The sequence below is a fragment of the Triturus cristatus genome, chromosome 3_1 (assembly GCF_964204655.1).
Source record: "Triturus cristatus chromosome 3_1, aTriCri1.1, whole genome shotgun sequence".
Taxonomy (NCBI): domain Eukaryota; kingdom Metazoa; phylum Chordata; class Amphibia; order Caudata; family Salamandridae; genus Triturus; species Triturus cristatus.
This window is the reverse complement of record NC_140583.1, coordinates 45,892,233-45,915,095: the sequence shown is the minus strand read 5'-3', so window position 1 is coordinate 45,915,095 and position 22,863 is coordinate 45,892,233. Positions and strand designations below refer to the sequence as shown.

General features: G+C 43.9%; 1 protein-coding gene across 1 annotated transcript in view; it reads right to left on the bottom strand.

Moving 5' to 3' along the window:
• Positions 1–3,258: 3,258 nt before the first annotated feature.
• LOC146859666 (embryonic protein UVS.2-like) overlaps positions 3,259–22,863 on the bottom strand; it is an 82,286-nt gene continuing 62,681 nt past the window's right edge. The window contains exons 9-13 of the mRNA XM_085643419.1: positions 21,822–21,937; positions 20,196–20,421; positions 18,283–18,401; positions 14,375–14,597; positions 3,259–3,592 (exon numbers count right to left, since the gene is read on the bottom strand). Of these exons, the coding sequence (XP_085499545.1) occupies positions 3,582–3,592; positions 14,375–14,597; positions 18,283–18,401; positions 20,196–20,421; positions 21,822–21,937 (695 nt within the window). The 3' untranslated portion in view covers positions 3,259–3,581. The remainder of the gene's footprint in view (positions 3,593–14,374; positions 14,598–18,282; positions 18,402–20,195; positions 20,422–21,821; positions 21,938–22,863) is intronic.

The window sequence follows — 22,863 nt, the reverse complement described above, 5'->3', positions numbered from 1 at the left end:
TTATTGGCCACATTAAAATGTATTTTCTGGTAACTATAATGATTTTTAACCTCACTTTCCATTTCACGGGCCCCCACTCCTTAGTTTAGAAATGCATTCCTGTCTCCAGGTGTATGCCCGCCCTCTATCAAACAAAGGTTTTAGAGGGCGAGGACTGGTCAATGATGAAGCATGACACCAGGTGGTGTGTGAGACCAGTCCGTAACTTTTTGTGAGATGCCCACACTCACGACGTTCTTGTAACTCGTTTGGGTTATCACACTAGGAGCAGCTCTTTTGTGGTAAACATGCTACTCAATATGACTTTCAGTGACAGAGTGATACATATGACTGACTGTGATCCACCAGTTTTGTAGCCAGAAGCAGCCCCATCATGCTAGTATTAATGTTAGCTCATATTAGGGGTGACCAAGTCCAGCCACAGAAAACTAAAATCTGTTAAGGGTTTCAGAATGACCAGGATATATGAAATAACTTTCATTGTAAATTATTTTATGTAAAATGTCCTAATATCTAATAATTGTGGATAAGGTGAACATATGATAAGTCAACCTCAAGCCCATCCTTACTTCAGAGTGAACACCCTTTTAACACCCCCCCCCAATTGCGAGTTGGAATGTTAGGAATTTCCATCTTGCATTAACATTAATATACAGTTAGAAAATATACATCATATATATAAAGTTTTAAATGTATGAGTACATGTGAGTGTGTCTGTGCGTGTGTCTACATCTGTATTTATTTTCATCCACTTTTACCAAATAGAATTAATATCTAATTAATTAACACTGTAAAATATCAAGGGACTCAAACACAAAGGTAAACATATACAAGAATAGATCTAAATGTGTAAATGCACTTCTACCCTTTTGAGTAACTTTCCTACTTTTGGTTGTTCATCATTTACAAGTGTAGAGTTACTAAACAGTGTGTACTGTATATCTCTACTCCCTCAAATGGGCTGGAACCAAATTTACTCATGCCAGAAAGGAGCAGTAGTAGGTCTGGCTTTCCATATGGCAAGTCACTGATACTGCCTCCTCAGGAAGATATATTATGTGTATTTGTAAAGCACACAATCAGCTGCAACGGTATCCTGGTGCTGTGTGTGCTAGCCCTGCCTATGGTAGGTTGGTTAAATGCAAAGCCAGGGCTTCAGGTTCTTGAGGTATTCAAAAAGAAAGGAAGAGGCTCCAATGTTGAGAGGGAGGCTGTTCCACGCTTTAGATTCACTGTTAGGGAACGCCTATCCTCCTGGTCTTGGAGATATCTTCAGACATTCCCCATCTAATGTCGCTTTGTGGTGTGTTCCATATGGAACCCATTGTTGTTCTCCAAAGGTTGCACAAATTATGAAATACTACACTTGTTTTTGTGTCACATTTTTTTTTCACAAATAGGCTGGAAATGTTTTCATATTTTGCTCTTCTGCTCGGATTCAGTCCGAACATCTCATACAAGGTAAAACAACACTGTTCCCTGTTGTTCTCTGTGTTCAGACACTATCACCCAGACATAATAGAGAAATCCAGCTGCTGTTTTTCAACACACAATTTTTATGATATAACCCAGGACTTTTTGCTTTGAAAACACACAGAGCAAAGAGATTCTCACAGAGCAAAGATGGAGATGAGAGCAACACTAGTTGAGATGCAGAACAGCTACCTATAATACAACACAATGGTCCAGCACTTCACTCAAAGTAAGCAATAATCAAGTTCAACAAAATTGAGATCCATTCAGCAGGTCTTTGTATAGAGGTTCTTTATTCTGAATCTTCTTAAAAAGCACACAACCATAGCCAACGCGTTTCGTCCCTAAGGACTTCTTCAGGGCAGATATAGTATCAGAATATTTTTTCTAAAAGTTCTTCAGGATAGTGCTTTCGATCAATTGCTCTCTCTTCTAACAGCCTCCTAGTACCTAAGTAATTTCAAATATCGTTCTCCCGACAAGTAGGGGATCCAATTCAAGTCAATGCTCACCACAAGTGTTAGCGGCGTAAGCCAGTCACAATTATTAGTGCAGAATCAGTCTGCTCTCGTCACTACACAACCGTTTATAAGGATAGTATTGCGGCATTGGTCAGCACTCGTCCTGCAGTTCTTCGAAAGAACTATCCTGAGGATCTTTTAGAAATAATGTACTGATACAATATCTGCCCTGAAGAAGTCCTTAGGGACGAAACGCGTTGGCTCCAGTCACGTGCTTTTTAAGAAGATTCAGAATAAAGAACCTCTATACAAAGAACTGGTGAATGAATCTCAATTTTGTTGAACTTGATTATTGCTTACTTTGAGTGGAGTGCTGGACCATTGTGTTGTATTCTAATTTGTGGGAATTTCCCTTGGAGGCATAGCGGTATTGAGCCTCAGGTCTGTGGCACCCTGAGATTAGGATTACTTATACCTGATTTTTGATAGGCGCAGTGATTATTGCCTCATACCCTGTGTTCTTTTGTTGGTTATATAGAACAGCTAACTATGTATGCCAGAAATTTGCCTTCGCCATTAATCCCAGAGATCTATAATATAACATTGTTTCCCATAATGAGGGTATCCTTAGGCAAATCTGTCAGCTAATGACAGGGCTTTATATTGTGAATGATCTCTCAAGTATGCTAATCACATTGTTGACCTGCATATGCTTTCTGATAGCAGCGCTGTTGCTTCATAAGAGAGCACAATAGTTTCAATAAATATTGTATGCTTTCTTCGTGTCTCTTTTTCATTTATTGTGGACATGTAGGAGTGAGAGAACGAAAGGTGATGATCTGCTACCGTGGTCCCTGAGAGGGTCTAGAGTGTTGTGTTCTGGGGTGCCAAATCACTTGTCTCTCTGGAAAGGTTAGGAGGACAAGGCAGGCACTATAAGCTAGTCGGATTTGGGCTCATAGGTACTGATGTTGTAGGTTGACTTAGTCCCTACTAACTGATGCTCAATGGTCCCAGGTATAGTTATGTTTCTGAGCAGAATCCATGCAATAATGATAATAGCAAAAAAATGCCACCTAAGTTCTATAATTGGTGGCCAGGCCCTGATTAATATCATCCATTCATCCTTTATACTACTTCTAGTTGACACAGACGGTGCACACATACACATGGGCATGCACACCTACCACACACATCCCCTACCAAAAATAGAAGACTCCTATCAGAAGAGCAGGGCTCGTTGTACCAATATAAAATCTGTTCAATGTTACATGATCTGCAAAAGAGTCAACATTTTATTTTATATTTTTATTTCATTTCACATCAGCAGAACATTTCACACTCAGTATAATTCATCATCAAATACATCACTGTTGAGGTAGGGGTCAGATGTCAGGCAGGTTGCAAACACTTGATTCACGATTGACAACCACTGTTGGAGATGTGCTTCCTAATACATGGGACAACAACACACAACAAAACAAAAGACTCAAGTTCAACAAGAGAGAGAACCAGGACGACCAAAAACTGAGGCTCAGAGAGAAACAAACGCAGCACTTAAACCATTCACCCATTCTTCATGTGAAACAGATGTACTTCCGGGGCCATGGCCTGCTGTTAATCTGTGGCATGGCAGCTTCTCCTGGGTTAGGCATTCACTGAAAGTAAATATGGAAAAACACATATAAGTTGTTTAAGTGTAAGAAGAGTCTTCCAATGACTGAATAGAAAAATTCACTCTGGTTTTAATGATACCCAAGGAATATGTACAATGCGGATTTACTGTGGTGATTATTTGCATAATATTTGATCATACTGAGCTATTAATGAGCTTTATTGTTTTTGTGAACAGTCGAGTCCAGCCCCATAAAAGAGTTGGTCTGAGGCACTTTGGGGTCATTCAGACCCCAACAGTCAGTGCATGGAGACGGCTGTGGCTACAGAGGTACCGTCTTCACCCATGCTATGGCAGACCACCCATCCTTGTTAGATTTAACAGTTGCAGCAGAATTATTTTTGCTTCTCACAAACAAACTGCCAAAGCAGAGATTTCTTTCCAATACAATAAAAAACAAAACCAATGTCCCTAACAGGCCAGCTCCCATCATGGCCGGCGGAGCTGATGCTCCGTTGTGATTACTCTCTCCAGGCTCCTTTACGGCGATCCACCGCTTTGTTTGCCCACCCTTAACCAAGTTTCCACAACCAGAAAGCAGGCGGCTCACATGGACAAAATATCTGCCGCCTGGACTGCAGCGGGGACAAGATGGCGCCACGGCCGTTTATTCCAATGGGACTCAAATTACAGCATTGACCCGTGGAGACTGCATTGAATACGGTGACTGAGGTAGCTATTCCGTATCCCCACAGTGGCTGTTTGAGTGCCGGAGCAATTGATCGCACGGGGAGGTGCGCAAGCTAGGGACCGCGATGAGCAAGCGAAGTCCGGCTGACGAAAAAGGTGATCGCTGCAGCTTTAAGTCTGTGTGTGATGTAACTGCTGTAAATGCAAGAGAAATATAGCACTAGGAAAGCTGCTGGAACCGTGTGCTGCGCCTGTGACTCTGTTGACGGTTCATGGCATCGGAGGCTTCAGACGCGGTAACTGTTAGTGTGCTGACCGCTGATTCTGATTCGGGAGCTGGAGGGGCCCGCTGACGATGTGTTGCCTTCTCTAACATAATACTCACTCAGCCCGGGAACCGCGAATTGTGTGCAGCCATCTGACTGGCTGAGAGGGCTTGTGGTGTGGTGCGGGCATCGGCTGACTGTGGTGTTGTGCTGGGCGTTTGGTGGCCGTCTCCCTCGCTCGTGTCTCACGGATTCACCAGCAGTGGTGGACGAGGTGAGAACAATCGGGCAGGCACATACCCCTGCTGAGTGGGGTACACTATATCTGGAGGTCTCCTGAACTGTGGGGTGCTGAGGGAGACGGGGTAAAGCGCTGACAACGGGCAGCTGTTCGCCCGTGATCTTCAGAGGCAGATATTGGCGCTTGCGGAGTCACAGGTGGGGCAACATCACTGACTGGGGAGTGATGGTACCATGGATTATTAGCTGTGCATACCAATCTGGTGCTTTAGGGACCATAACGATAATTTGGCCTCATCTTCCAGAGAAAGATGAAGTCCCGCCTCTTTTACCTCACATGTCTCGGCATTTAAACGGCATCCAGGGGTCCGAGCTGTCTGCTGCCTCCCACGAGCAGGGCTTCATCATGGCTGAGACCAACTACTGCATCAATACCTACATAGGGATCTACTGAGACCCGGACATGATGTGCCTGACCTTAAAATGGCGTCCGCCTCTGCCTTCATTTCCTAAATGGCAGCCACCAGCTCCTTCTCCAATTTGCTTTTTACTCCCCCCCCCCCTTCTTGTTACCTCTTTTCTCTAGTACGGATATGTTCTTCCCCTACTCGACTATGCAACTGTAGCTTATCTAACTATTCAAAACTGTTTTTCCTGAACGCTGAGACCTGGGCAACATGGCTGATGCCCGGTGGAGTTGCTAGACAGCTATTGAGGAGATTGGCCCTGGTTTCCCCCTTGACCGTCACCTACCCAGCCGGACATTGGGCACAGTTCTTCCTCGTCTCCCTGCTATGGCTCCATTCCCCCTTCCTACAAACTCACGCAACATTGTTTCTGTTTACTGTACCTTTACTAGGATCTTGTACCTGATGTAACTTGCAACGCAACGATCCTCTTGTAAAGTGCTCTGATACCTCCGGGTCTAGCCGTCTCCAACCCAGCCAGACTTCAGACACAGTTACTTCTCGTCTTCTCGCTGTGTCTCCTACCCCCTCCCCCACCTCTGCCCTCCTTCATTCTTTGCTTGTCTCCACTATTCCTATCCTCTCTCCCCTGAATCTCTCTCCCCCTGCCTGCTTTGTTAATCCTTGTGCCTATGTTCCGCTTAATCTCCTTCCCCGTTGCCCTTTTACATTACCCCCTTACCCTTCTACATGCCATGAACCAACGGATGTAACTTGTAATTGACGTACCTTTCTGTAACAGTGTGTAACTTGTTACCTATGTAACCCTACCAGCCTGACTCCCTATAATGGCCCCCATAAGTATGCCCTTGTCCAAAGCATTCCTACTCCCCTTGTTGGGGATGGATCCAGCATTTTTTGCCCTGGAGTCTCAGAGACCCTTCTGAGGGGGTTCACAGTGACAAAGAAGTCACACATAGTGGAGGATTGGGATTGATCCCTTTACCACTGGGATCCGTCTCCTACCCTGCCGAAAGTCTGTCAGTGTGTTCACGCTGGGTTTTCTACCCCCTCCCCCTCTTCTTCCCTCCTTCATTCTTCTAAGTGTGCCCGTGACCAAAGCACTCCTCTCCCCTTGTTGGGGAGGGATCCAGTATCTATGCCCTGGAGTCTCAGCGACCCCGCTGAGAGAGTCCACCACGACAAGGCAATCACACATAATGGAAGACTGGGAATGATCCCTTTACCGCGGGGAGCCATCTCCCATCCAGCCGCACATCAGACACAGTTACTTCCTCATCTCCTCGCTGTGTCTCCTACCCCCTCCCCCACCTCTTCCCTCCTTCATTCTTTGCCTGCCTCCCCTATTCCCTTCCTCTCTCCCCTGAATCTCTCTCCCCCTGCCTGCTTTGTTAGTCCTTGTGCCTTTGCTCCGCTTAATCTCCCTCCCAGTCACCCTTTTACATCATCTCCTTACCCTTCTACATGCCATGAATCCAACGGATGTAACTTGTATTTGATGTACCTTCTGTAACAATATGTAACTTGTAACCTATGTGAAGTATTCTCCAGGTCCAAAGAATAGATAAGTCAGGTATAAAGTAGTAGTGAGTTTAATCCAAGAAAGAAGATCCCATCCATCAGCCAGCATAACATCAAACAACTGACTTCACAGAACATTCCTATTTACAACACTCTATGAGCTCAGAGATTCCAATGTGTCACATGATCATGTCACATGTTACTTAGCAACATCTCAGTGTAGAATGCCACACATCTCCCTTCCTCATAAGAGAACATACAAGCACATTGAATAAATACACATTGAATTAATACAAAGTCCAAAAGAACTAAACATGAAGCTAAACCTCAACACAACTTAACCTATATACCAAACCCATCATTACCCTTCCAAAATAAAAATTGCAAAATTATCTCAAACAAAAATCAGCAAGATAACTTGGTTTTTTAACCATCCTTGAAGACTTTCTTTGAGAGTTCAACTCCTTTTCCTCCACATCCTTAGCAGAAACCGACTCCTTATTTAAGTTCTGCATATTATTACACACAACAACTCTATTTAGATTCCAAATCCTATGATCTTGCGTTTGGATGGCATTATTAAATGTTTTAATTACTTTGATGGGCTTCATGAATTTTGACATAGAGCTCCCCAACAACCCAGGGCATCTAATCCTGACCCAATCACCAATATCTACTTTAGTTTTCTTTACAGCATGTTTCACATCAAAATATGCCTTTCTAGATTTAGCCTTTTCATCTTCTAATTTTAGCATGCATTCACCATCACACACACACTCCTTGCCTTTAGCAAGTTCATACTTGTTAACCCAATAAGGTTCTACACTAGTGTTGGGTACTCTACCCCGAAACAACAGAAAAGGAGACTTCCCTGTTGTTGCATGAGGAGCCAATCTGTACTCTTCAACCTTTTCCAAAACCTGTTTTTTCCAATCTAACTCCACACCTTTAGCCAATACAATAGTTTCCTTAATAACCTTATTAAATCTTTCCACCATCCCATTGGCTTCAGGATGATAGAGGGCAGAGGTCTTGTGAATAATACCTCTAGCATTTAAAAATTGTTCCATTTCTTTCGAAACCAGTTGGACTCCATTGTCCGACAATATTGATCTTGGGAAACCTTCTCTAGCAAACAAGAGTTTCAAGCACTCTATCACCTTAGAAGTAGTAATCATTGATAGAAAGAAAATCTCAGGCCATCTAGAGAACATGTCAATAACCACCAAAATGTAAATCTGTGATCCTTTCTCAAGAATAGGACCCACAATGTCCAAAGCAATTTCCTGCCATGGACCATTAGGGCGTTTCCTCAAAACCATAGGTTGCACATGAACACATTTATTTTTATCACTTACTGCACAAGTAACACAATCCCTAATAATTCTCTCTATCATGTTATCCATTCCAGGCCACCAATATGACATGCGAAGCCTTTCTTTACTTTTCGACAACCCTGAATGCGCCACATGCACTAGATCAATTAATTCTTTTCTAAGACTAGCCGGAGGAACCAATCTTGTTCCCCTAAATAGCAAGTCATTATCAACCGATAATTCATTACGTACTGTCCAAAAGGATCTTGTGCCTTCAGACCCCTCTCTACTAGACATCCACCCTTTCTTTAACAAAGATGTCACTTCACTCAATGTCACGTCATCTTTCAACTCCCTCAACCACCTTTCCTCTGAAATAATACTATGATCCACTGCACACACTATTTCATCCTCCTCATCATCATCTGAACAACAGTCCTCACTCACACTACTCTTTGGAACTAGACGTGAAAGAACATCAGCAATTCCATTCTCAATACCAGGAATATATTTTATATTAAAATTATATTCCTGTAAGCCAATAATCCATTTAGTTATCCTTCCAGAAATGAGATCTAACCCCTTTTTACTGAATATTTCAATCAAGGGTTTATGATCTGTATGGACTTCAAAATCAACGCCCCACAAAAATTTCTTTAACTTCTTGACAGCCCAAGCAACAGCTAAGGCTTCCCTTTCCACCACTGAATATCGTGTCTCAGGATCTCTAAGACTCCTTGACAAAAACATTATTGTGCGCATGCCATCGGTCCCATGTTGTTTCAGAACTGCTCCAAGACCTTTTTCACTCGCATCAGTCACCAAAATGGATTTACCTGCAGGATTAAAACTTTTTAAAGAAGGAGCTTGACTAAGCTTCTTTTTAATGGCTATAAATTCATTCTCACACATTTCAGACCATACAAATTCTTCACCTTTCCTCAATAATCGCCTCATGTTTACCGTTGCCACAGCAAAGTCCATAACAAATTTCGCATAATACTCTATCATGCCTAGAAATTTCATCAATTCGGTTTTATCAGAGGGAGAACACATCCTCGTAATAGTCTCAATCAACTCAGATTTAGGTTTTACTCCTTCCCCAGAAATACTATGACCCAGGTAATTGATCTTGTCAGATCTAAACTTGCACTTTTCCACCTTAACCGTAAGGTTATATTTGCACAAATTCCCCAAAACGGATTTCAACCTCAAGTCATGTTCCATCTCATCTTTCGCAAACACCAAGATATCGTCCTGGTATACACATACCCCTGGTAAATCTTTTAACACCCTCTCCATCACCCTCTGAAACACTGAAGAGGCTGACACCAATCCAAAAGGCATTCTTCTAAACCTATACGTTCCAAAGGGCGTGACAAACGATGTGTAGTCCCGTGATGATTCATCTAGCTCTATCTGGTGATATGCAGAAGTGAGATCTATGGTGCTAAAAACTTTCGCTCCATCAAGTAAGGTCAACAATTCAGTTATGTTTGGCAATGGATACCTATCCACCACCACAGCTTTGTTAAGTTGTCTCAAATCAATACATAAACGAAGATTGCCATTAGGTTTGCGTGCTGCCACCACTGGAGCCAACCATTCTGATCCCTCTACTTCCTCAATTATGCCACAACTGCTTAACTTTTGTATTTCCTTCTTCATGTCTTCCTTAACTGATAATGGCACACTTCTCACCTTACAACACACGGGAATCGCATCACCTTTCAGCTGAATTTTATGTTGGTACCCCTTTAAACAGCCTAAAGTCTCCTTAAATACATTTGGATACTCCCTCCTTAAATTTTGAACATATTCCTCATTGGCGTACCTATCCACTGATTGAATCCTATCCTTTAGCTGTATACACGGATTAGCGTTAGGATCTAAAAACACCCCTAAATCGCCCTGGTGAATCCAGCTAATTATACTATCACCCCGCTTTGACACATAAATTTTCCCTGATGCCATCCTGTCTTTATATTCAATCAATCCCACAAAGTATCCATGAAGTTTTATTGGCTCTCCTCCATACGCCAAAGGAATGATATCGGGTTTCATCAAACTGATCTTCCCTTTGAGCTTTGAGTTATAGAACTCATTAGACACAATGGTAATCTTTGCCCCAGAGTCAAATAGTACTCTCGTTTTTTCTCCATCTACTACAATTTCATCATAAGGACAAGATTTAGTATTGCCTTTACTATCAACCTGTATTACTATCTGCCCACACACATGACCCTCCGACTGTTCCAACTCCCTTTGGTATATCTCAACTTCTTTTACCTTAGGTTTATATTTTGTTTTGCATAACGCCGTGAAATGTCCTTTTAATTTACATTTGGAACATGTTTGATTGAGCGCCGGACATTTCTTGTCATTGGCAAGATGTCCCGCTTTGCCACATCTGTAGCATTTTCTTTCAGACCACCCCTTTTCAGGATTACTTTTTACTTCGTTTTTGGAATCTTTAGTCTCTACTTTCACAGATTCCACTTTAGACCCTTTTTCAGCGTCCCTCTTAATAACAGCAACACATTTTAACGAATGTTCAATTCGTTTGGCAATTGTTAACACCTCATCCAGTGTCGGTTCATCCTTCAACCACAATTCCTCTCTAATCTTTTCAATAGTGCACCCAAACATAAATTGATCCCTAATGCGTTCATCAGTCAGAATGTCAAATTTACATGATGACGCTAATTTTCTTAGTTGGGTTATGTAATCTTCAATAGTTTCCTCGGCTGCTTGCATCCTCTTTGCAAATTGATATCTTTCTAGAATCGTGCTAACTTTAGGAAGATAATGATTATCAAGTTTCTTAATACATATTTCGTAATCATTCAATCTCCCCGCCTCTGAATCTGGAAGCTCTGGCAAGTGATCATATACATCCTGACCTTCAGAACCTAAACAATGCAGAAGCAGAGATGACTTCCTTTCTGCGCTCAAAGATGGTCCGCACACTCTGGCGTACCTCTCAAAAACCACCTTCCATTTTTTCCACTTAATGGGAGGTGACCCAGGACACGACAAAAAAAATGGGGCAGCAGTAACATTCTGCATGTTTGAGGTAAGTTGACTTCAACCGATATAAATAACAGAGAGTTAACTATCTAGCTCCGAAGTTATACTGACAAAAGGCTTATTTACTGTGATACAGTAAAAAAAAAAAATCCTTAGTATTAATCTTTTTGTATAATTTTTTTAACACTGTATACAAATACAATTTCAATTAAACTGTAGAATTTTCCCACATGCTATTCATAATAAAACAATTATGCAGGACACTTCCCCCAGATAAAACTTCCTTCGCTTGCTTAAAAACGAAAGTAACACATCAATGCGTGTTACTCGTACACTTCCCTTGATGCGACTTCGTTCGCCCGCCTTGAAATGAAATTAGCACATCCACACGTGCTGTTCGAAGCATGTAAATAAAGTTTGTACAGTTGCTAGGATACAGTCACCAAGATGGCTACCACGCTCGCGCAAACAGTAGCGTGGTGCGTGATGACATCCTCCAGTGCGTTCAAGAGACAGCTGACGCTGACGCTGCAAGAGGCTGAGGATAATGGGCGAGGAAGAAGCAGAACATGGAACGAACCGGACAAGAAAATCCAAGTTCCAGGTAAGCAGATGTCACGTTACCTAGAATCCCGGTGTTTATTTATGAAATTTCAAATGTCCACACGCGCCGGGGAACGACCACGATGTAGTTTCAGGAATCCCTACATGCCTTGGAACCAGCACGACATTGATGAAGTATATATTTATATATATATCTTCTCATACCACTCTCCGATGCACCACAAAAGAACAGGAACAGTTTGCGCATGTATCAATCCACATACATTAACGCATTGTAAGAACACCAATTCGTCGCGTATGTCCAAGATGTGATTACGCGATGAAGAGAATCAGTATAGATGATCCGACATTGCTCGCAGCTTCTGACAATGCTTGTAGCTTACATCAGCTACAGAGATGTAACGCACGACGATCCAAACACCACTTGAGTTTCTTTTAACATCCACAGAGTACTGTATTAAGTTAAATGACCTTCCAGTGTGATGAAACAGGAATTAATACGTGGCAGAGAGTTTCTTCAAATGCGAGACAGTTCCTTAAGGCATTAAATACAGCCAAATAATTGTTGAGATCTTCTCTTTCTTTCACTCTTCATTACTCCTGTGCCGACTACGCCAGTGAAGTATTCTCCAGGTCCAAAGAATAGATAAGTCAGGTATAAAGTAGTAGTGAGTTTAATCCAAGAAAGAAGATCCCATCCATCAGCCAGCATAACATCAAACAACTGACTTCACAGAACATTCCTATTTACAACACTCTATGAGCTCAGAGATTCCAATGTGTCACATGATCATGTTACATGTTACTTAGCAACATCTCAGTGTAGAATGCCACACTATGTAACTCTCCTCATGTAAAGCGCTCTGATACCTCCGGGTCTAGCCAACGCTATATAAAAGTCAAGTAAATAAAATAAATAAATAAATAAATGCAGGGTGTTTCCCCCCAGCCCATGGAAACCACAGTTGTTTGTCCCTGCCCGGCTTCGCCGTGTCTCCCATGGCAGACACAAGGAGGGCAGATCTGCTTTGGGAGGCCCACCCTAAATAGAGAGGGTTTAATGATGCCTCAAAGGCAGAGACCTGTGGGAGAGGCTTACTGCCAGTGGAGGTTGCACCAGCAGTCAATCAGCACTTGTCAACCTCCAAATAAGAGGGGGGACTTAGAGTTTCCCAGAGCTGTACCCCACTAATTTACCATAGGACTCCCCTTTGGTAAAACGCAAATGCCCTTTGTATTCCATATTACAATGGTGGGAGAGGAGGCTATTTATTAACTGGCACTAGTGCCCCATGACACGTCACTACTCCCAAAGTCAGATGGAAGAGGAGGCTATTTATTAACTGGCACTAGTGCTCCATGACACGTCACTACTCCCAAAGTCAGATGGGAGAGGAGGATATTTATTAACTGGCACTAGTGCCCATCTTTACTGGGCATCTACAGGAGACGTGGCAGGCCCTGAAATGCCAATTAACAGCAGGACTGCAAATCCACCACCTGCCAAATGACTCCCTTTGTCTTCCACTAAAAGGGCAATGACATATGTCACTACTACCAGAGTTAGATGAGGATATTTATTAATTGGCACCAGTGCCTCATGACACGTCATTACTACCAGAGTTGAATTGTGGGAGATGCAGCTATTACATTATTGGCACTAATGCTTTACAACATATGTCACTACTAATGATTTTTAGATGGCTGGAGAAAAGCCTGTTTTTTTAATTGGCACTAGTGCCCTATGACACATGTCAGTACGACCGGGATTAGATGGTGGGAGATCAGGCTATTTATTAATTGGCACTAGAGCGCTTTGATGCATGTCACTACTACTGAAGTTAGATGGTGGGAGACAAGCCTATATTAATTGGCACTAATGCCCTTTGACACATGACACGACCACCAGGGTTAGATGGTGGGAGATGAAGCTATTGAATAATTGGCACCAGAGAGCTTTGTGATGGGCATCGTATGGAGATGTGAAAGGGTCCAACATGCCCAGCGGTATCGGAAAGTGTATATGAATCCCACACACTGACGTCAGGAGTGAGTGGAAAACTATTTCAGAGCTCTCAGGATCTCAAGAAGGTTGTTTTTTATAAAGTAATCGTATACGTGTATGTTAATCCTTTTCTGTTGCTGCCACACCAATCTCAATCACTTACTGAGCAGTGCTCATTGGTCAGACCTGGGCAATCCTCCACAAGCTGACCTTGAATTCCGAATATTTTAGGTCAATTTGCACTTGCATATTATAGTTTCTCTGCCTATTTATTGTCTTGCTCTCTGATCTAAATTGCACAAACTTTCATTAATTGACCTCACATGTGCTAGCCCAGGTAGGACTTATATAAAGAACGATACCAGGTGTTGGAACCTTGCTTGAGTATTGATCGAAATGTGAGTGGTTGGGCTTTCCAATGAGCTAGGCTCACATCCTTCCATCCATTCCATGTACGGTTTGTATGAATATCTTCCATTATCTCTTCAGCCAAGATAGGCACCTTCATGATCCCTGTGGTTAACGGGTGGACTATAGGGCTATTTTGTGGTCTTTGTATACGATTTATTCTTGACGGAGAATTTGGTATCCCTAAGCAGGCTCAGCCACCAGAGGTTACATGCTAACCTCAAGCACAGTGAGCTAAAGCAAATGCCTTCGTGCAACATAGGCCTTCTGACACTTTTTCCCAGATAAGAACAAACACCTACCTGCTGAGCCTCAGTGATGAAGGCCAGTGGGTCCCTTTACCGCAGATAAACTTACCGAAGGTGTAGGTGGCCTGGAATCCCTTCATATTCACTGACTCATCACTGTGGAACTGGAGCAGAAGGAAGCTCCCGGTGGAGGTCACTGGTGGGACTAGACTGGATCCGCAGTATTTGCCAATAAGCGGGGAGGTGGTCTTGGCACCATTGAAAATAGACAAGGAGTCATAGGCGCATTCTGCATGAGATTCAACGGCAAAGGATGTGAATGTCAATGAGACCTGCAGGGTGTAAAAGAAGTATGTGTTAGTCCTTAAATGATACCTCTGTCATGCCAGCAGAAGACAGTGTGCCATGAGGAAGAAAACTAGTTGACAGTCGTTATTGACCACCTCTATCAAGCCAGTAGGGGGCAGTATGAGACAAGGAAGAAGTATGTGTTGGCCCTTATTCACCATCACTGTCCTACCAACAGGGGGCAGTGTGAGGTAAGGAAGGAGATGTATGTTGTGGCTCTTATTTACCATCACTGTGCTGCTCGCAAGGGGAAGTTGTAGTATCTTCATATAAGGTTTACTGTTCTCCTGTATATTGTAACTAGGGTCTAAGACTATAACAATGAATATGGGACCATATAACTAGAAGGTACACCCTGTGTAGGGGAACCGTACCCATAAATCTAAACCAACCCTGTGAGAGGGTACAATGTTATGTTAACTGGTGGAAACCACGAAAACATGACCCGCGTCCGGGTTACCAAAAAGAACTAATCTGTAAACCTTGAATGGGAACAATACCCATAAACTCACCTTAGTAAAGGCTGCGTGTTACGCACTATGGAAAGGGGCTCGTACCCAGACCATGACCATCCCTATAATATGGGAACTGTGAGTAGAAATAACACTCACCAACTCACCTCAATGAAAAGGCCGCGTGTACCGCTTAATGTGTACCAAGACCACATACCCACCCCAGAGCAGGGGTTCCAATAACTCTACATGGGAATGAAATAAAACCAAACCCACACCCAAACTGCCCACTAACAACTCTATTAGGGCATCCCTTGCGTAAGGGCACTAAACCTGTGGAATTTGAACCACTGAGGACAAGACACCTCAACTTTACACTCACTAACTAAACCAGGCATACGTGTAGCCTCTGCCCAATAACACCACTAAAAAGGCATCCCTTGCCTAAGGGCACTATACTGTGTGGAAAACATGATACATAATTCTGCGTACCCAGAACCCAAATTTTTACATAATACGTCATTGCGTACCCAGAACCCAAATTCAGATTTGCTACTGGGAAGAGGCGTCCCCACTCCTGTGTTGGTCTGTGGAGGGCCATTTGAGGATCGTGATTGGTACAACAACCAACTTCAAGGCCCCAAGTACTAAAGGACAATGTGCCTCTGTGGACAAGGTAATTGGTGACTGCCTGTGTTTTGGGAACAAGTGCGAGCTTATTGACTCTGAACTACATTGGATGTTGGATTTCTAATGCTCCTTCGTGAGAGCGCTGAACCTATGTGAGAGTCTCTTGTGCCACTGCCTGTTTGGTTTTCTACTGACGCTTTAACGGTTGTTGCAGTTTTGTTCGCAGAGTCTCTGCGAGATGGGGTGGTCACTTGCACTGTGACCATAGAGAGTTTTAAGGACATATTCAATTGCTTTGGGTTTGGTTGCGGGGTCAGTTGCCAAGACGGATGTGCATCGTTTAAAAATTCAAATTGGCTCGCGCAACTTACCATCATCAATGTCGCGCGGAGCCTCTCTTCAAGCTTCCATGACGTCTTGAGCTCTTTTGGTGTTCGGAGCTGCATTTGTGCGTTTTGAAGTCGGTGCGCGCCGTAAGCCACCCGGCATGCGTCTCTTGTGCGTCCCGCCATATTGGAGTTGGCGGATCCAGGCATTTTTACTTTGCATATTCGTGTCTTCTTATGGTGTCCTACAGCAACCTGCCAACCATTGTTCATTTGAATGCTCAATAAAGTTATGTCTGCGTCGCAACGTGAGGATCTCTTGTCCGCTTTTTCAATTTTCATCGTTTATTTAGTCAACTCAAGTCAACGGACATTCGACGCTGGCCTTTTGTCTTCAGTGCGGTCGTTTTGGGCAAAGTATTCTTCTTTTCAGTAAACCGGTCATCCTAAACCGGACTCTTTTCAGTTTCAACATTAAGAAGTTTGACTTTCTTTTTCTGTCACTGAACAGTGCCTACATTCTTCGTGGTGAGTTTCTTTTGTTGTCTTACTGCCCAGGCTCGTTTTCGTTCTCGGTGGGCATGTTGTCTGCTGCACAGCATTTTGATCTCCTGCAAAGTACTTTGTTGTGCTGCCAAGTCCCTTGTTACTTTCAAGCGCTTATGTCTGTCAACTGACATTGTATCGGTTCGGAGTTCTTTCATCTGGATTATCACCAAGAACTGTCGCATGCCTGTCTATCTTCACGGTGACAGGCACACCTATGACTATGGTTATTTAACATGCTATGGTTTTAATAATTTAATGATATGAGTGTGTACCCAGTGTCTCACTACTCGGGTGAGAGATCGCTCACCGGCGGGTCACAGTTTAATATTGCACTACTAGTGAGAATGGTTTTGGTCACAGTTTATTACTGCACTTCTAGTGAGAATGTTTTTGCATACTTATGGTGGTGTTCTGATTTTGTACCATTTTCATTTTTTGTGTTGGTCGTGTAGTTTGTATTAGTCACTTTGTGATGCACTTGGTCTACGATTCTGTGTGATGGTCATGCTGTGACTCTCTTGTCGGTGCATAGGGGGTGTTAGTCCCACTTATTATATTAGTAATGGGTGTTAGTCCCATATACTTCGTGTTTAGGGGGTGTTAGTCCCACCTATTAAGTTAGTAATGGGTGTTAGTCCCATATACTTCGTGTTTAGGGGGTGTTAGTCCCACCTAGTATTCAGTGTTTAGGGGGTAATAGTCCCACCTAGGTTTTAGTGTTGGGTTAATCCCATTTACTATTCAGTGTATAGGGGGAGTTGGGTCCACCTATGTATTAGTAATAGGTATTAGTCCTTTTTACTAAATTTTAAGGGGGTGTGAGTCCCACCTTTTTTCATGTTTGTGTTGGGTGTTAGTCCCTTCATTTATAGATTAGCTTTTGTCTGTGTGGGTATCTGTCTTTTAATGCCTCACTGTGCTGCAATTTTGTTATGTTTGCTGCACTAGTCTTTCGGTTTTACTCCCATTTCTGTATTCTATACGTTTGGGGGTTGCTCCCTTATTTTTTGAGTTTAGGGGGTTTTGGTCCCACCCGTGTTTTGGTAGTGGATGACATCCCCCCATTGTGTATTTGTTTGGGAGTGATTCTTCCTGTGTGTTTCTGCAGTTTCTTGAGTGTTTTTTGTGTTACATAAGGAAGGAGAATCATGCGTTGGCCCTTACTCACCATCACTGTCCTGCCAGTGGGGGGCAGTGTGAGATAAGGAAGAAGAAATATGCGTTGGCCCTTATTTACCATCACTGTCGTTCCAACAGGGGGCAGTGTGAGATAAGGAAGGAGATGTATGTTTTGGCTCTTATTTACCATCACTGTGGTGCTCGCAAGGGGAAGTGTTACATAAGGAAGTAGAATCATGTGTTGGCCCTTACTTACAGTCACTGTCCTACCAGCAGGAGGCAGTGTGAGATAAGGAAGGACTAGCATGCATTAGCCCCTATTTATCATCACTTTCCCGCCAGCAGGGGACATTTGAGTTTCAATATACACAGTCTAGTGCCTAGGCACCTTCATCAACCAGAAGTGATAAGTCTTCATCTGAGTGGATTCGCAGGCTAGGATTTTTTTTTTTAACTCTGTCCTGCCGTCTCTGTTCTGGAATATTATTACACCATACCGCCCTCTCTGGCAGACAGTCTAGAAGGTTCTTTGTGTTTCCAGGTCCTACACGTATTTCAGCACTAAAGTGACATTGGATAGCTCCTGCACTTACCTTGTGTCCAGCTGGAGCCATGATGTAGAAGCCGCAGTCCATGTTGGCACGGTAATTGTTGGGATAGTAGGGAGATGAGATGGTGCCAGCAGAGCTGGTGAACGTCCCACCACATTTTACTGTTAAACAGAAGAAAAAATCATATTAAGTACTGGTTACCAGTGTATAATGTTCACACGCATAAAACACAGAACAGCTCGGCTTCAGCCCTGCAGCAACAACTGTCTGCCAAACAGGATCCAAGAGTAGGATTCTGCCTGATGCCCCCAAAACTCTGTTTGTACCTCAGCTCATGTGTCTTCCAGAGAAGTGGTACATGGCATGAAATTGAAGATATTAGTGCACATCTGGGAACCAGCTGCATAAGGATGGTACATAATCAAGCTCATGTCCAAGTGAGCAGTTCTGCCACTAGTGGACTCCCACTATCAGAGATCCTTATCGGTGCTCTCCCACCTCACTAATCATATGTGTCCCATATATTTTGAGCACAGTGTGATCTTTGCCAACCCTGATCATCAGTGAGCAAGATTCCAGAGGCAGAGAAATCAGAAACAAAACATTGCTAATCATGGTGAGACCTCTATTGACTCTGAGAAACAAGCACTTCCTGCAGTGAACCTTATGCCAACACGGCCATATACCTTGGGAGCACAGCTCACCGGGCCCCAAACAAGAGGCTTTTGCGTCCTTCCCTCGCCTGTGCTGTAGGAGGTCTTTGTGTCCTCCTCCCTCCCCTAGCTAGAAGCGCCCAACACCAAGCGCCGTACCATTGCTGTAGGAGGCCTTTACTACCCACTGCCTTAACTGAGAGCAGCCTTACAACAGTTACCTTCCCATTGCTGTAGAAGGCCTACTTCCTTCCTCCCATCTGAGTGTTCTCCAACACCAAGGACTGTACCATTTCTGTAGGAAGCCTTTGCAACCTCTTTCCACTAACTGGGAGCACTCGGACACGAAGGAACATACCATTAATGCATGTGGTCTTTGCATCCTCTCTCCCTTGTCTGAGAATGCCCCTAAAACAGGGCGCATATCATTGCTGAGGGAGTCCGTTGCAACCCAGTCCCTTGACCAAGAGCTGCCTGACACGAAGAACCTTCCCAATGCTGTAGGGGACCTTGCTTCCCCCCTCCCCTTTCTGAGAACGCCTCAACACCAAGGACTGTACCATTGCTGTAGAAGGCATTTTTGACCTTCCTCCACTGACTGAATTCGCCCCAACACGAAGGGCCGTGCCATTGCTGTAAGCAGTCTTTGCGTCTTGCCTCTCCTGTCTGAGAGCACACCGGCACCAAAGACCATACCCTTGCTGTAGGTGGCCTTTGCTCCCTCCCTCCTCCCCTTTCTCAGAGCACCCCAACACCAAAGAGTGAACAATTGCTGTAGGCGGTCTTTGCAGCCTCCCTCCCCTGTGTGAGTGTGCCAGTCATCAAGGACCGTACAGTTGCTGTAGGAGGACTTTACAACCCACTTCCCTTACTGAGGACAGCTGGACACCAAGGACCCTCCTAATGCCTTCGAAGGCCTTTGCGACCTCCCTCTCCTGAGACAGAGCGTCCGACACCAGGGACCATAGCATTGCTGTAGGAGGCGTTTGTGTCCTCCTCCCCTGTCTGACAGTGCCCCGATACCAAGGACCGTGCCATTGTTGTAGTAGGCGTTTGTGTCCTCCTCCCCTGTCTGACAGTGTCCCAACAACAAGTACCGTGCCATCATTGTAGGAGGCGTTTGTGTCCTCCTCCCCTGTCTGACAGTGCCCCACCACCAAGGACCGTGCCATGGTTGTAGGAGGCCTTTCCAACCCACTCCCTTAACTGAAGCGTCCTGACACTAAGGACCTTCCCATTGATGTAGGAAGCCTCTGCATTACTCCTCCCTGTCTGAGAGCGGCCTGACACCAAGGACCGTACCATTGCTGTAGGAGGCCTTGAACCCACTGGCGATGATGGATCCATCCGTCACAAACTCCAGCAACATCTCATTTCCAGAAGAGGTGAATGGCAGGAGCTCTCCGGTCCCACAAGCTTTGCTGAGTAAGACTGGGGCTGCCTTATTGTCGCCATCATAAATTGTGAGGTAGTCAGAGTCACAGTTTGGGGAGGACTGGAGATCAAAGGCATCAAACTGCAGAAGAATCTGAGAAGAAAGAGCAGAAATTTAGACATATGACCGCCAGGGCATCTAGAAGTTCTATCTTTCATTTGTTTATGAAGAACTGATTTTCAGTTTCTGAAAGTTTTCTGCAGACGCGACTCGTCAGTGATTTTGCATTGACTGTCGGACAATCCCTGTATCCCTTTACCTCGACTCTTTAATTTAGTAACTGCTTCTGTCTATAGCCCCCTTCACCACCATCCTCCCACTTCAATTGTCTGTTTATAGAGACATGGCACCCTTCTGCTGTTCCTGCTCCTCGTGTTTTCTCTCTTGGTGCCTCTACTTGGAACCAAACCTCTGCTGATGCCAAGGTACCTCTTGTGAAGAAGTTACACACTGAATTCTTGATTGCTTGTGCTAAGCTGCGGCTCTCCGTCAACACCACATACTTAAAGGAGTACCCGAGAGAGCTAGGCTGGTGTAAGCTTCAAGACGCCTGGCACAGTTGGCCCTTTCATGGGCTCACAGTGAAGGCCCTTGACCTCGAGGGCACGGCCTCTGGATTACCGATAGCCTGTGTTCGTACCTTTGAATGTGAGTGATGCCACACAGCAGACCATGAGATGAAGAAGACTGCCGCCCTACAGATGAAATCTCACAAAGGATGTCCACGCTTTGTGCAACGATTGAACGTTAGAATATATAGCAGAGAAATATCACGTACAAAAACATTGTAGCCAGAATATTAACTATCGCAACATCCTGAGCATGTACAGCTGAGAATAGATTCACTGCTCTCCGCATCAGCCTACCTTAAAGCCATATATCTATATAGTGTCAAGATAAATGTGAAATTTAGTGTAGCAAGTCTATACTTACCTATACATATATTGACTATAACCGTATTTGCATTATATTTAAAATTCAATATTCTTGTACCATACACTCAGGATATAATACCTATCGCTGAGCACACTAGCATTCTGTCCTGCTACACTCTTCATTAAGAAATTAACCCTTGTATGTCCATATCCCTTGGGGAACTCTGGCATTCTCTCTCACCTTTGTTCACTGCCCCCTTGTTTCTTTGACGCCCATTTTGAACTTGCTTAAGGTATGGCCTACTTGCTGCATGCAGACCCACTCTTTAAGCTTTATTCCGTCTTCTCTATGGTGACAGCACTGCTGTAGATGTAAGTAACACCTACTAATTGTTTTTTCTCAGACGTTCTGCAGTGACGTTGCTGCCGTCAGTGGGGAGAACACTCCAAGGACCAGTCCTTCTTCTCCACACTGATGGAACGATCTAACCAGAGTGACTTACCTCAGCAGCTACCTCTACCACCTGTCGATAGGTCCGAACTCAGTGCACTACTCCAAGTCCCACCCTCAGATAGGTCAGGACTCTGGCAGGAGGAAAGCGGGACTGACTTCATTACCTTATCGTAGGGCACTCGGATCAGGTAGACACAGTTGACGTTGTTTGGGTACGAGGAGGGGTTATTGGATGACTTCACAGTTCCGGTCGGGTCAGAGAGAAGAGTGCTGCACAAACCTGAAACCAAATATGAAAATTAAAGTCCTTTAAAGAGTGATGACTTGAAACTTTACAATGACCATGACGGTTAGAAGTTCCACCCTCCACCAGATGCTACCCAGAACTTCTCAGTTAGTCTCACCAGTATTTAAGCAGACATTTTATACCTCCACCAAGAGGAAGCCCTTGACCTAAATAATGATCTCTGTAGCCAATCAGCACTTAGTGCAAGTCTCAGTAATGATATATAAAAACACAATGAACATAAGTAGGCACCAAAAACCTACACGGGGCACGTTGAGCGTCGACCCCAACTACCCTGGTGCAGGTTAAATGGCAGTAGAGATAGGATAGGTTTTTGGAGACATAGATACAAATTAAAACTCTGCAAGAGGAAATTGTTTTGGACTAAGAACAGAATATTTCTACCTCTCCACTTTCTCTATTCTGGTCTTCAGTGACATGTATCCTGGTCAAAGAAATATACATGGTGTATAGTTATAAAGGCACTTAGGGTCTCATTTATGAGGTCCCTTGCGCCGCTGAAAAGTCACTTTTTGTGCCATCCCGTGGCACAGGAGCCTGCAGCATTAAGCCACTTTTTTCCCTTAATGCTGTCTGGTAAACATTGTTCCCTTTAACACAGTTTTCTGCATTAAAGGGGCATGAAATGGGTGTTGATACACGTTGGAATCCAAAGAGGGAATAAATGCTGGGATCCAATCAGAAGATAAATGCTGAAATCAAGTCATTTGATACATGATGGGATTCCATCTGAAGACAAGTGCTGAGATCTGATCATAGGATAAATGCTGGGGTTGCATCAGGAGGAAACAAAGCCTGGAATTCAACCAGGGATAAATGCTGTGATTCCATCCTATGCGCAGGAAGAACATAGAGGGCTATTGGTAGCAGGTGATAGGTTTTAGTAGGGCAATAGGACA